The sequence below is a fragment of the Gymnogyps californianus genome, chromosome 18 (genome assembly GCF_018139145.2).
Source record: "Gymnogyps californianus isolate 813 chromosome 18, ASM1813914v2, whole genome shotgun sequence".
Taxonomy (NCBI): Eukaryota; Metazoa; Chordata; class Aves; order Accipitriformes; family Cathartidae; genus Gymnogyps; species Gymnogyps californianus.
Genome location: NC_059488.1, coordinates 7,995,604 through 8,010,492, shown reverse-complemented (window position 1 = coordinate 8,010,492; position 14,889 = coordinate 7,995,604). Strand labels below are relative to the sequence as shown.

The 14,889-nt window shown below is 46.3% G+C and overlaps 1 protein-coding gene across 1 annotated transcript; it reads right to left on the bottom strand.

Annotated features, from left to right (window-relative positions):
• Positions 1–3,089: 3,089 nt before the first annotated feature.
• Positions 3,090–14,608, bottom strand: GFI1B (growth factor independent 1B transcriptional repressor). The gene is made up of 7 exons (XM_050908121.1): positions 14,544–14,608; positions 9,054–9,182; positions 7,365–7,511; positions 6,534–6,796; positions 6,126–6,263; positions 5,507–5,672; positions 3,090–5,037 (listed from the first exon to the last, which is right to left on the bottom strand). The coding sequence occupies exons 2-7, from the start codon at positions 9,166–9,168 to the stop codon at positions 4,859–4,861; spliced, it is 1,008 nt and encodes a 335-aa protein (XP_050764078.1). The 5' UTR covers positions 9,169–9,182; positions 14,544–14,608; the 3' UTR covers positions 3,090–4,858.
• Between the last annotated feature and the right edge of the window lie 281 nt (positions 14,609–14,889).

The window sequence follows — 14,889 nt, the reverse complement described above, 5'->3', positions numbered from 1 at the left end:
AAGCTCCCTATCTGTTCCTAGGTTAGGCCCTTAACAGCAGGCAGCAATGTTCACAAGGAAACGCGTGTCTGCAGCTATTTCTGGGAGATTGTCTAAAGCTTTCAAGTTTCCCCTTGTGTGCCGTGCTGAGGGGTTGGAACTAACCTGCTGGTGTGTCCCCATCACCTACAACTGGATGGCCCTGGGGAAATGACCTGCTGCGAGGACAAGGGACTCTGCTCTTATCTTTTTTTTCCACTGAAAACACTTTCTCGTGAAGTCTAGGGTGGGAAGCAACTGGACTCAGCAAATAATGGGTTTTTTCCCCCAATACAGCCTGTACCCAACTGGAGCCTAATTCCTCCCTGTCCTTCCTCTCAGTTCCTTTTAGGCCTTCCCTAACCGTTGCCAACACAATGTGAAAACTTCAGGGTTTTGCCTTCTCTAGGATTCCACTCCATGGAGGTTAATACCACCTGAAGATAAGCTCCAGTGTAATGCCATGCTAGCTGGGAACACACCTCTGCTTCCTGCAGGTGTCTCGTGGCTCTGTCTTCATTAGGAAGAGAAAGATGCATCCCGTGTCCAAACTTAAATCCACCCTTGATCATAGTATTTCTGGGCTGCTGCTCTCAGTGCCTGAAGGCTGTCTGGAACACACAGAGGCACCTCTCTCCTTCTGACAGATGCCTGGGGTTATTGCTTTGCATGTCCCTCATTTGCTAAACAAAACAGCCCAAAGACCAGGATTTTCTTTCTCTGGCAATAAAGGGAAGAAGGTGTGAAGAGGACTGGGGAAGTGCAGGATACAGGGCGGGCTCGGAGAGAGGCAAAAACAATCAGCTCTTTCTTCAGCCACAAAGATTAGTTGAGATTTTGCTTTCTGTTATCTGTTTCCTTGATTGACCGACCAGGATGGGTTTTTTTGATGCAAGGGGAGATGGTGGGAAAGGGGTTGTTTGCAGAGTGGTCAGAACTGAGGAGGATTTGCATGGTTGGAGAGCAAGACCAGATGTGTTTGGAGTTGGTGACAGCCACGGCCTGATCCTGACAGGTGCTGAGCATCCTTGGGTACCCGTTGTGTGGATTCAGTAGCTCCAAGGATCAGGGAAACCCTTTGCCCGCTCCATGCAGCAGGCCTGCCTGTGGCTGGTGCCATGTTGGGAGTGGAAGGCTCTCTCCCAGCCTGGTGTGGCGAGGTTTGGGTAATGCCAGATCTGCTTCCTTCCTTGCTCCTTCACCTGCATTTCCAGAGCTTCAGGGGGTGCAGATGAAAGCCCGGGGAACCATGCAGAGTGCCACTGTTTGTGCCGGCGCAGAGCCAAGCTGGGTCCCTCCATCCTCTTCCTCGGGAGATGGCTCTCCCTGATCAGGGATTGCAGTGAACAAGGGGCTGTGGGGCTCTGCCTAGTTTTTCCTTTGGGCTGCTGACATCCATAGCCCTAAAGGAAGGATGGAGCTCAGACAGCGTTACCCGGCAGCATTACCCAGTGGTCTGAAAGTGGCACCTTGTTACTCTAGGGGAAGAAACTGTAGTGCCTTAGTGGAAAACTCTGCAAGTTAATTCCCTCTCCTCTTCCTCCCTTCTCAGGTCACCTCCTCACTCTGGCCATACTGTCTTGCTGGTGCCTTTGCCAGCTGGCCTCCATCCACAGCCTGTGTTTCCAGAGATAGGCTCCCAGTGCCTGTGGGAGTGGGTCAGCCCGGCCCTCCTCGGGCTGCTCTGGCCACAGACATGTTTTCCTGAGCGCGGCTCTGCAGCAGCACACTGCCTGAGGCCATCCCAGTGTGTTTCTCTACTTGCTGCCCATCCGTCTAAAGCAGTCCTTGCATCTCCTGGGGATGTGCTCACCAGGCTCCTCACAAATATAAGGGTTAGGCTGACACCGTCTCCTCCGGTGTAACTGCTCTTCAGTAATATCTGGGCTCAGTAACCACAATAATGGTGAAAGCAGCTGCCTGCCCTAGAGTCCTGGGGAAATAAAAGACAGGATTGGGGTGATCTGTGCTTTGTTAGGAGGGAGAAGCAGGCTGGAGAAGCACAGCCTTAGGACAGAAGACCCCAGCTGCCCGTTGAAGGTTATACCTCCTCTGTACCATGGAAATCAAAGATAGGAATGGAAATCTAATGGATACAGTAGCCCTTGTTCAGCACACTCAGAAGAACCAGCTGTTTGACTTGTTTTTATGAGTGGTTTTACAGGCAGTCTTGCCACGGTGCCAATCAGCGTGTGCCAGCACTTCCCTCCAGAATGGCCAAAACTGGGGAGCTTCAGATGAGTCAGACACACCTGCTGTCCCCAGGACACAGACAGGGAACTCTGTGCTGGTGTGCCCGTGTGTTTTGGGGCTGGAGGGTATTTGCTCCTGAGCAGTTCAGATGCTGACACGCTCTTTATATATTTCTGTTTGCAGGTTTGTAGAGGACAAGGGGGATAACAAACACGGTTTGCATTTTTGGCAGCAGTTTTAATAAGTTGAAATGACTTTACCTTGAGTAAGGCTTCTGCATGTGTACATGTGTGAGTGTTCACATGTGTGTGTGCACCTGCTGTCATGGTCAGGACCTGGGGACCAGTTCCCTAACCTGTGACAGAACTGGGCTTATATGCCTCTCCTGGAGTCCCTGCTCTGACCAGGTTCTGGCATGACCCAGGAAAGGACAGCAGAGTTTTAACGGGGGCTTCAATAACATTGTCTGCTGGGCACACAATCCCGTGTCATCAGATGTTGTAGCTGTACAGCCCTCTTGCTCTGGAGAGCTGACTTGCCTGTGTGGGGCTCTGCACCAATCTGTCTCTGAAGATGAACATCCCCCGAGCCCAGGCTTTGAGCGTTGTTCGTGGCTGTTCTGTAGCCAATAGGCCCCTGCAACCTGAATTTGACTTCTTTCATGTCTAAGTTTGGGAGCCCTGTTCCTGATGGGAGCCCTGTTCTGCATGTGAATTCCCATCTTTATTTCCACTCGAACTGTGCAGGGCAATGCTGTAGTCTTTCCCTTCTCCTTTTCCCCTCCATCCCCACTGCCTGCATCTCCAGAGCCAGGTATGAGCCTTTCTCGGAATGGATGTTTTTAACATGAAAGACACTGTGTTAGCCCAGTTACCGAGAGGGAACAGATTTATCAGATAAATCCCAGCAGGCCTGTACATGTTGTCACTGTCTGGTATAGTGCAATAAAAATATACATTAGAATAAGTATAAATACATATTTACAGTGTACAAGTAAAGCCAGGAGTACAGACTGTTTTCAGCTTCCAGAATGTATATTAATGACTAACAGCTTAGGCACAGCGTAAAACAGGGGCAAGTACACTTTAGGTCTTAGTGAGGAGAATGGGTTTGGATTTACAGCAGTGTAACTGAGGGCAGGACAGACCTCTTCTCTCCTGGCAATAAATGGATTTTCCACTTGGACCGTTTCTTCTTTGCTCGTGATGGCAGCCTTCTTTCATAAGCATTTGGAGTGAAATAGCTAGTGCCACAGCCTGTTCTCCAGGCTACTTCCCACCGGTGTCATTGTCCAAGGCCATGTGTTCAGGGATGTAGTTATGGAGTGGGCTGTGTGCTGCTACAATGCCCTGCTTAACTGAAAGCACTTGTCTTTTTAATGCTATAATAATACTTTGTCCTTCCTGTTAAGAACTCAAGGGACTCTACAAACCTGAGTGAATGATGCCACATCACCAGGAGGGGTGGAGAAATAAAAGCCCAGAGCAGTGACTTGCCATAGGTAGCAGAGTTTGGAGGGGAACTGGCTCTTCACTTGTTCCAGTGCTTTGCTTCAACCCCTAGACCTGGAAAAAGGAGGAAATACCACTGCTCTGTTTGTATAATATTTGTAAGGTACTTGCATACTATGCCAATGTGTACAGGCTCGGTCACTTCCTCCTTTACGAGAGTGGCTGGAAAGCAGAACTCTGGCCCTTGACATTGATATCCAAGGGCCATTCCTGACCGTGCAGTGATACAGGATTGCCCAGGACAGCTCTAAGTTGGTATGTCCAGCACGCAGTGAAATGTTGTGGGACATACCAGCCTGGATTCCAAGAGCAGCCAGTCTCTCTCGCATGGTACTGAGACATGGGGCTTATTAGCTTATGCCTAGGGCCGTGGCATGGCTCTTCCTGGAGCTTGCTTGGTTGCCACTAACCCAGGGATCTTCGCAGCATGGTGCGTATGAGGAATGCATTTAGAGACCCCTGTATCAGCTAGGGATAGGAGCTGTTTTTTCAGTATTTTCCTCCCACTCCAAGCTAAAAATACAACATAGTTAACTTGTCATTTGATCACAGTAAATGCTCTGCTGAAAGAAAATGACTTTAGGTGTCTGTTGCCAGAATTTATGACCTGGGCAAGTCTCTGCAGAAGCCCTGTTCAGGTTGAACACAGCTCACTGAATGCAATCTATTTGCATGCCCTAGCCTTATCTTCCTAATCATCAGAGCAGAACATGGTTACGGCACTAGCTTGGCACAGATTGTTGCTGCCACTAGCCCAGGAGTTCCCACCTCACTGCTGGTCAGTCTGATGAACCAGATTCTGCACATGGTGTAAATCCAGAGTAATAGTGACCTTGGAGGAATTCCTCTGGATTTGCACTTGAGCAGGTGATGTCAGATCTGGGCTGGTACCTGTTGTAATTGAAAAGTGAGAGCTCCCACAGGTTTCTTTGTCACCTACTGGGATGTGCAAGGGCCTGGGGTGCCAGAACACCAAAGCCAATGGCATGACTTTGCCAGTCCCCAGGGGAACACAGGATGCTATATGAGCTTTATGAGGTGGGCAGCCCCACGCTGGATGGAGATGCTGGGGACAGTCTTCTTCCCTGGAGCATGCACCAGCAGTGGGAGCTCCAGCAAAGACCTGGAGCCATCTCTCACTTGAGACAGTGTTGGGTCTCTCGGTGCCTCCGTAGATCCACCTTGCGCTGGAAGCCCTTGGCACAGAGCTCACAGCTGAAGGGCTTGAAGCCGGTGTGCTTGCGGCTGTGAGTGATGAGGTTGGAGCTCTGGCTGAAAGCTTTGCCGCATACCTGGCATTTGTGGGGCTTCTCCCCTGCAGGGCAGAGAAAATGGTAAGAAACACTTTAACAGAGGAGAGAAGGGAGGTAGAAATGCCTTTTAGCAGACTCAGATCTGACTGGCTATGCTTGGGCATCAGGGTGCTGCCAGCCCAGCTGTCCTGCTAACGCATCTGCACTCTGATCCAGCACCAGAGGGTGAGAAGAACCAGAGGCAGTCCTCTCCAGCTGTGTGACCCATGCCCTGTCTGCATCCAGGGCTGGGTACAACCATGACATGTACTGGAGGCTGGTCAATAACCACCTCCTTGTCACGCAGAGGAGGACATGCATCTCGGTGATGCTTAGACCTTCTGCTGTCTTACTGCACAGCGAAGAATGACTTTCCAGTGCCTCCAGACACTTATCCCCGGTCCAATATCTCCGTGTCTGGGGACTATGTATATGTATCAACATGATGGACTCTAATTTGCATTTGCTTATTGGGAATATTTTGTTTCTCACCAGTGTGGATGTAAGTATGTTTCTTCATATCCGACTTCTGGTGGAAGCGCTTGCCACAGTATTGGCAGGGATAGGGCCGTGTGTCTGAATGGATCAGTAGATGCGTGGAGAGGGTGGAGGAACGTTTGAATGTCTTCCCACACATCTTGCACTCAAAACTTCTTTCCTGTTAGGGAAAGAAAATCATGGGATGCCTGTGGCTGCAAGACATGTGACAGAGCTTGAAGAATGTTGAGAATAGTAGATTTGATAAGCAAATCTCCTCAGCTCACGGACTGATATGCTAGGTGCAGCACAAAGAGAATGTGCGGAGGGTTACTTATGGAAATGGATTACATCTTGTGATCCAAACTCCTGTGCCCTTTAGGAGGAGGCGAGGCACAGAAGAACAAGTAGCAATGATCCTCCCCTCCCATCCAAGGAATTCTCAAGGGCAGTCTGAGACTTGTGAGACCAAGATCTATGATCTACGGTCTTCAGAGCTCCTATCGTTGTCATTGGGTGCTACAGGAGAGCCGTCACGTTTGTAACCTAGGAAATGTCACTTCCTTTTTAATAGAGTAAGCAACAGCTAAGGTCCAACACTCATGAGCTGGTTCTCTGGAAACGTGCTACCCACCTGGGAGTGAATATTGGTGTGCTGCTCCAGGCTTACAGCGTGTCCAAAGGTTTTGCCACACACTTCACAAGCAAAGGGTCGGGTCCCACTGTGAGACCTTCGGACATGGACCTCCAGTCCATGGGGAGTGGAGAATACCTGCAAAACAAAATGCCAGTGATTTTTTGACATGAGGCGGCTGTGTCTCCATCTCTGTTTGAATTCCTTCTCTTTATTTGATTCTTCCCTCTTGTGGGCCATGTGAACTGCATCATTCCTAGCGCCCTTGTCCCCTAGTCAGGAGAACAAGTAGGTACCCATTTTGAGCTGCACGCATTGCACTTTGGTGTAACTCAGTGAAGCACTGATATATGCAATGAAAATGGCTCCGGCCCCTCCCCATCCCTGAGGTTCTCCTCTGTGACACACCTTGTTGCACTTCACACAGTGGTAGGTCTCCATGTCCGAGGAGTAATGCATGCTGTAATCCAGAGGGGGCTCGGTGCTTGGCAGGAGGTGGCTTCCGTACAGGCTAACCGGGTGCTCCAAGAGGGCTGACTGCATGGTGGAAGACATCTGTCGGTAGCTGTATGGCAAATGGAAAGCATCCCAAGAAAAGCCGGTTTTGTAGAAGTTAGGGGTGCTTGTCGTGTTAGTGCAGTCTTTGATCTGCAGACCTGGGATGGCCATCTCTGAGTTTGCAAAGGAGAGGGAGAAGTGAGTGTCATGCCATTGCCTGCCGCTGAGCACCAGTAAAAAAGTTCCCCAGGTACCATTCTCCCATTTAATGTCTTGCCTGACCTTGGGAGTTGCAGTTGATAACTCCTCCTTCTTTGATTCAAATCCTGATTCCCATACAAAGTTCCTATGATCACTTTGATTTCAATCTGAGGAGATTTTATGGGAGAGGGGATGCTAAGGGAATATTAACCCCCCTACTAGCCCTGCTTCATGTGGTGTTTGAACAAGTATCACGTGGACACCTGCCTTGACCCATATAGCACAGAGCTGCATTAGTCCTTGAGATCTGGAGGCTCACTCATTGGGAATCATAGCATCATCCTTCAGGGAGATGCTGATCTAGACCAGAATCATAAAGGGAAATACAAAATGCTCTTGATGAGCTCTGCCTGGGACAATTTTGGCCACTGATGTCAAAATAAGAGCTGCCATTTACTGAAAACCTGGACCCAGTTGTAGGAGCTCCATAAGTCAGCCCAGCCCTGACCTCTTTTGCAATTGTGATCTTGGGTAGCGGACCTTGAGCTGAAGGGCCTGGCAGCATCCTGCTCAGGTACTGGACAGGGACGCTTTCTTCTTTCAGTTCAGATGGGTCCTTTTCTTGTTTTGGAACCACACATTCTAGGTCTTGTTTCTTGATGTCCTCCAGTGTCTTGTCTCCTATGGCTGTAATCACACAGTAGTGTCACAGTTGGTTAATTCTAGCTGTTAAGAGAAGAGTCTATTAAGGTGGGTTTTTTACTTATGTATGAACGCATGACTGGATACATAAGCCCATGCTCAATTCCCTGAATAAGTGCAGAGTGGTGCAATCAGCACAGCAATCAAGGTCTGTCCATTGCTGACAAAGGGAAATTCCAAGCAGGATGAGATAGCCAAGGTAGAGGGGGACAGGAAGAAATGATAGGACACTTGATACCCTGTATAGTTAGAGAAAATTAACCCTAGAAGGCCACATGTCTGTAAGAATCATTTCCCTATTTAAAACCATTTTCATTTGTGTGGGTAACTACAATCACTAACTTATTAACCTCCCCACCCCTCTCCTAGGAGAGTTCGGTATTGTTAACCTGAATTTATGGACAGCCAAGTAAGGAAGCAGAGAGGGGAGGTAACTGCTTATGCAGTTGCAAACGTGACCACAGAGCCTTGTCTCCTCCTGCCCACACTCCCATTTCTCCATGCTTGTCCCAGCCCTTAAAGAGACCAACCAGCACTTGTTAGAAGTAGACTTTATAGTAAGAATCTAAAATGGACAGAAGTCCAATACACGTGCCTCCTTTCTGCTGGAGATGGGACTGGGCTGCTGAAGGACAGTATTCATCTGTCGTCCAAACCTTCTTGTGCACCAGAAAGACACAACAAATGGCCAAAGGATGATGCCAGGAACTGAAATTAAAATGTCACCTCCTTTCTTTTTTATCAAACTTATCATAGGGCTGGACTCTAATTTGATAGCCAAGGCTAGAACAAAGGGTAAGTTGATCCTAGATTTGAATAAAGAAAATTTGAATGGTGCCTGAAGGAAGAAGATAATTGCCCTGGCCCTGCCACGGCATGGATAGCTGTGGGAGAGCATGAACAGGAGCAGAGGGAGGACAGCAGGCATAGGCAGAAGCAGTGCTGGTTGATGATAATGTAGTATATAGCAGCTGGCCCTTCACCTGTGAGTGTGTAGGACTCCTTTCACAGTCAGTGTTACGGTATCACTAGTATTTTCTCACTCTAGCTGTAACCTTCCTTGCAAATCATTGGGAGGAGGTGGTAACACACTGAGGTAGAGAAGATGTAGGTCCAGCGAGAATGTGGGCAGTGAACTTAGCCAGCTGGACATCGAGGTGGCAGAGTTGTGAGTTTGTAGAAGACTGACAACCAAGTGCAAGCTCTTTTCCCAACTGTTAGTTGCCTGAAGTTGGCCATCTTTCCCAAACATGACCAACTCCACACAGCAATCTTATATCTCAAATCTCCCCAGCAACCCAGCAGGAAACAAAGGGAGGACCTGAATTTGGTTGCAGTGGGACAGTGTGGATTTGGCCTAGAGAAAGAGGGCACACGGTAGGGGATCAGTTTGTCCTTAGACTGACATCCCTGTGTGGAAGCCCTTAGTTGCTCTTTAGCTCACTCATCCTACTCCCTTAGCTTGCCTGCTCAATTATTGATTTGCCTTGGTGTATTCTTACAAGCCCAGTGGATGGATTGACTCACCAGTGAAGGGAGAGGTTATTGGATCCCACGTGAGTATAGGCAGGTCATCTTCCACAAAGCGGTGTTGATGATAGGTATGAGCCTTTTTGCTCTTCACCAAAAACGAACGTGGCATTTTCCATTCACTGCCTGGGCAGAAACACAGAAAAACGGCAGGTAAATCTCTGTGGTTTGGGGGGTAATTTCTCCTTTGTTCCTCCAGCACATCAGCCCTGTATGCAGCATTGATGAGAATTAAAACTCTTCTACTAGGGAGACAGAGAGTTCATCTCAAAGGTCCCTCCACCCAGCTGAAGAGCAGGGAGAGGTTGCATGGGTTTAGGCGTGTGATGGATCTCAACTCTGGGGAAAACAGCTGTGGAGGGGGCTAAGCGAAAAAACTTACTGCGAGATAGTCTCTGCCACTGAATGTAGAGATGGGATGGCAGATCGAAGATGGGATTGCAAATTACAGTATACTCCGTAAAAATTACACTTCACAATCTACCCCTGGGTTGAGGCAAAGGATTACTGCTATCTTTATACTGTAGGTGGAGAAACAGAGGCATGCTTAAATTGAGTGCTGTGTTACAGACCACAACTGTGTCTGTGGCAAAGATACATTAGAAGCCAGGATCTCTCTCTTGCAGCTCTCTGCTCTGGCTGCAGGACACAGTGCATCTCTGACCTTACCCTCCCTGAGAGGACACAGTGGGCACCGCGGGTTGGAGATCACCCCTTTGAGAAAGGATCTTAGTGTTCGTACCGCGCCTAGAAGAGCGCAGTTCCAAGTCATGACATGGGCTCCTCTGTAAAATTGCTACACAAATAATAATTATAGAAACAACGTCAATAAAAGGACAGACGCAGTGGAAAATCCCCGCAGCTATGATGTGTGGTGGGTTTCCTTCTTGTTGGCCGTAGCTTGAGTATTTTGTTTTCTGGCTGACAAACAACAGTCAAGCAGAGGCAGAGCAGAAGTGCTGGGTGAGAGAGGTTACCTTTTGGACCTGACTCAAGTATCACAGACCGTTGAAATGACGGGTTAGGAACAAACATAAAATGCTGAAATTTAATCATACAAAATTCTCTTGCAATGCATCTGTTATCTTTACTACCCAGAACCCAGCCCGCCCTGTGCCCGCTCCCCATGGCTGGTAACTGTTCTCATGTAGGCAGCATGACAACAGGCTCAATACTGTGTACAGCAATATCAGCTGGCACCTTATTTGCATTCGTGTTTGCATTTTCCCTTGTAATTGTTCAGGATAGTAGCAGTAAAAGCAAATCTTGCTATATTTCATATGAAAGTCAGCAGTAAGTCCTGGCTCTGTTGATGGGAAAGTGCAGCATTAAGTTTTGTTTTTTCCTGAGAGCAGCTGAAGTGTAGCCTACTTATTTACTAAAAAAAAAGAACAAAGTTTGCTCCTGTTAAGTAGGAATGACCTGAAACGTCTGTGTAAGTCAGGACAGAGCAGTGTGGGCTCCTGGAATCCCAAACAGCCAGAGACGGAAAAGGTCGGCTCCCTAGGGTTCAGAAGTGTCCGCGCTACCCCTACATGCTAAATATAATTACATAGCCCAGTGGTGTTTTGTTTAAAGGTCCGAGGGCCACATTTACAGTGGTGCCCACGGCTGCAGGTATGTGTACTGTGGAATTCACACAGCGAGGTCTGCTGTGGGCAGGTGGATTGCCAAGCCCGCTGTTGTAGGTGAGAGTTAGGTGCTCACCAGCCCAGCTGCCTTTGGAAATGCAGTTATAGCTGTCTTTTTAAATCTGGTCCAGGATTCCTACTGTTTCTTCTATGATTTCAGTGATAACTCTTGGTATCTCTAGCCATTTTTTCTTCTGAAATGACTCACCTGTTTTTCTTCACGGTTTTCCACGAAATTTGCATGTAACTTGAGATGAATAAGAGAAAACGGAGGCCAAGAGTAGATTTGTTAATTTAATTTTAGAAAGAGGACAAAACAGTACTGAGAATGAACCATAAGTATGCCCTTGAGGGAAGGGACGCTGAAATACATTGCTGTATTCGCTCTCCTGTAACTCTCGAATGAGGTTCCTTCTAAGTATCGTAAAGTGTATCTCTACCTGGCGAAAGGCTGCGGACACAGAAATACCTCCAGCTCGGTACAAACACAGGATTGTTCTGCAATGGGTATAAACCCTTTTAGCAGTGTGCTCTGCTTAGCCTGTGCACCTCACATCCTAGCAGAAGTGCTCGGCTCCGAGGCTCTCGCTGCTCTTGCTCAGTCCCAGATGGGGTAGCTGTGCATGGAGCCACACTCTGCAATATAGACGTGCCCCAAGCTGAAGTCCTGCCACAAACCCTTCATACACGGAATTTCCACTCATGTCAAAGGGATTTTCCCGTGTGGTGGGGCAGGACTGTGTCCACAATGGAGGGTATTCATACCAGCAAGCTTTAGACATCGTATTTCTCTGCCTGAATTAACCATTTAATTTCCCCGGGCTTCTTACACAGTGGAGGAAGAGGCTCCGGCAGCGGGTAACTCTGAATGTAGGGTGAAAGCCTGCACCCAGCAGTGCCTGGTGGAAGAGTCACTCTCCCTGCCCACCAGCTAGAGGACCCTATGGCATTAGTCGGACAGCTTAGTCAGGTAAATCAGAGGATTGGAGGTGGGTAGCATAAGCAATCTTGCAGTGTTTTATGGTAGTACCCATATGCTAAGTACACAAAGGCACTAAGTACAGCCCCTCTTTTCTGATGGCGGTTGAAAGTAGATGCACATGAATCAACGGGATTTTTCTGGATGTGTTTGCCCCAGCATATGTAAAAGTCAAATTTGGTCCAGTATCTTGACTGCTGATAAGGGCCTCTACTGAGCACAACGATCTTTAATGCACTACTGAACGTTACAAAAGGAAGTTACCTTCCCCCACCCCATTTTACAGAGAAAACAGGAACTGGGAGCCCAAAGCATAGTTAATTAACAACTGCATTGGACTGTCTTTGTGATTCATACAACCGGGTTAGAGGAAAGCTAGAAGCACAGATTGTGAGAGAAAAAATACTATCTCTCCTTGAAACTCAAGATTATCAGTAGCAAGTGATCAGCTGCTACTAATGGCTAACTATATTTCACAGGGAAAGTAGTACTATGGACAACAGACCCCGCTACATCTTAAAGTCATTGAAGTTTCCGACAGAATTTAGCTTCAACCTTTTGCTAAAAATTAAACTTTATTTTTATGGAGTCTGTTCTTGCCATCCCGTGTGGCAGCAGTCGCTACCTTGACTGGCAAGTGCACAAGGGAGTTCACTGCTTGGGCAGGAGTCCCTACCCAAAACGGAAGTGTCATGGCATTTTTTGGATTCAATACAGGGTATAAAATCAGTGGCCGGCTAGAATTGACATTCTTATTTGTTTGCCATTCATGTAGCTGTACAATAGCAAATTTCTTGTAGTAATCTGCCCTGAGGAAAAGACAGCCAAAAGGACCCAATGGAAAAAAACCTGCTTCACTATTCTGGGTACCTAACTTGAAGTGCTTTAGAAGGGCTTCTTCTACCAGTTATAAATTCCCCAGTCAGATCTGAAAGCGGACCCAGCATTTGCGTGTTCCCCTCCTATGTTCAAACTCAAAGTTCCTTCATCCTCAGTGATGCTCTCTGGTGATTTTGCAGAGTATCACATGTAAAACTGTAATGTAATACTGAAACACTGGAGATTGTGCAAGAACCAAATTAAAAGGGGTTTTTTAGGGGGCGGTTTCTGATTTCAGGATCCTAATTTCACTTGATCCTATGTTCCTCGTGAAGCCGTAACTCCCACTTCACTGCATGGCGGCTCGCAGTACCCAAAAATACAGGATTGGGCCCTTTGATATAATTTAGAAGAAATTCGTGTTATCACTGAATTAGATTACGGAGCTGTTCTCTCTGGTTCCTTCAGTGAGACGATTCACAACACGAAACACCGTATTTGGGAACAGGTGTTTGCAGGATTGTGCCACGCTGAATCAGGAACCCAATTTGCAGCGTAAGTTCCATTCTAAAGCTGACTTTCATTTTCCTCTAAATTCAAATAATCCTATTTTCAAATTTACAAGGTTAACTGTAGAGATGAAACCCTTTTTCCCACTATGCTCAGCGGAAATACTTAATTTTAACTTGCAATTGATATATGTCTTCATATAAGTCGATGAGTGTATAAAGTTTGAGGCTAGAAGAGGCTTATTTCCTTCCCATTGCTTAATTTGTATTTAAATCTTAATATTGCTTTTTTCGGTTCTTTCTGGCAAAGGTGAAGCTTCCAAAAATAAAGAATAGTTTGTCTTTCAGAAGACTACATTTTTGAAGAAAAAAGCACAAAACAGAACACGACCTGTATCTGAAATATTTAAGAGCCCAAATAAAATAAGAGGTTTTATGGGCTCCTGACTCTTTAAAGTCATATTCAAAAAGAATTGCAGTTCTTTACAACAAAATTAACCATGTCTTCACTAGTCCACCCTTGCAAAATCAAATGTACTTGGGGCAAGTAATTTGAATGCGGCTTTTTTACTGGAAAAACGAGCAGAACATTTTTAATTCCTGTGGTAAGACTGGGCAAATGGACTTTATGGCAGGGGTAGCAAATTATGGTGGAAATTTTGTCCAAGAAGTGGAGCGGAAATGCTTGTGCATCTGTAGTATCTAGAAAAAATGTTTAGAATATAATTGCAGCATTTGTTCTTTAGCAACCTCATTTAGCTCCTAGTGATGTTGGGAATGCCACTGGCTTTAGCAAACTTTGCCTTAGGTTCCCATGGATAAATAGACTTATATAGTGCAATCTAACAAATTCTACATCCCCTTAATGTATAGATGCACTTAATGTGTGAATTTGCAAGTCATTTGCTTTCTTGCTTAATGAATTGAATCAATCTGGTGGTATATGAGGAGTGTCTATAAATAGCTAATTCCATATGCTAAAAATTGTTACGCTAATCAGCCTATACTTAGAAAGGATGGAAAAATAATAAAATAAAAGATAGATTTGAAGCAAAAATCCTAAACAGGAGAGACTGAATTCTCCTCTAGCAAAATTGGCACAGATTAATTGATGTCAGCAGAGGTGTGCTGTTTTCTGAATTTAAAGGTCTGGCCCTGTAAAAGAGCAATTAAAAGGAAAAATACAGTATGCCCTCTCCTCAATGCTAAAGTACAAAAGTCTACATCTAGAAACTATTCCTGCTGCATGGAGCTTGCTGGGACGCAGGTATCTGAGACCATTGTCACATCTTTTATATTGTGTGCTACTATTACCATTTTCACATGTGAGAGTGAAGTAAGTATATGGTATATAATTTTAAAAGGTTTGACTCATTTGAATTAAGTGAACCATTATCATAAAGGAATCCTCAGGACAAGTGACTTACACAGTGGAATATGTTACATATTTGCAAACAAAAGCAAAGAAGAAGAAAAAGCTTAGAAAAATATATCAGAGAAATGAGAAAAACAATGAAATTAAAAGTGTTTAAAAGAATAAATCAATCACCTGTTTGGGGGACTTTGCTTTACTGGATTCGCCTTGAAATCTCCCCAGACAAGCGAGACGTCGTCTTCTCTCTGGACTCCTCTTCCACTTTTTCACTTAGTCGCAGTCTGCTGAAATAGATACTTCTCCTTTTTTCTCTCTCTGTTTTTTTGCCCCTGTTCCCCTCCCTGATTTTTCAATCAGATTATTTGTGTCAAAATCTGGCGGTGAAGAAACAGCCAATAGAGAAGCAGAGCCCAGAAAGTATTTGCTTATCAAAACTTTCCAGGACTTTGAAAACTTGAAGAGAATTCACGATGCCCAGCTCGAAACCCTAGGGGCAGCACCCTTCACTTTCTGGGGCAGC

Bases quoted from the DNA above. Each gene is read 5' to 3' on its own strand.
- GFI1B (XM_050908121.1), bottom strand. From the start codon at position 9,168: ATGCCACGTTCGTTTTTGGTGAAGAGCAAAAAGGCTCATACCTATCAT. The intron at 6,264-6,533 runs GTGTGTCACAGA...TTTGTTTTGCAG, and splicing joins ACTGTGTGAAGTGCAACAAG to GTATTCTCCACTCCCCATGG. The intron at 5,673-6,125 runs GTGGGTAGCACG...TTTCCCTAACAG, and splicing joins ACACCAATATTCACTCCCAG to GAAAGAAGTTTTGAGTGCAA.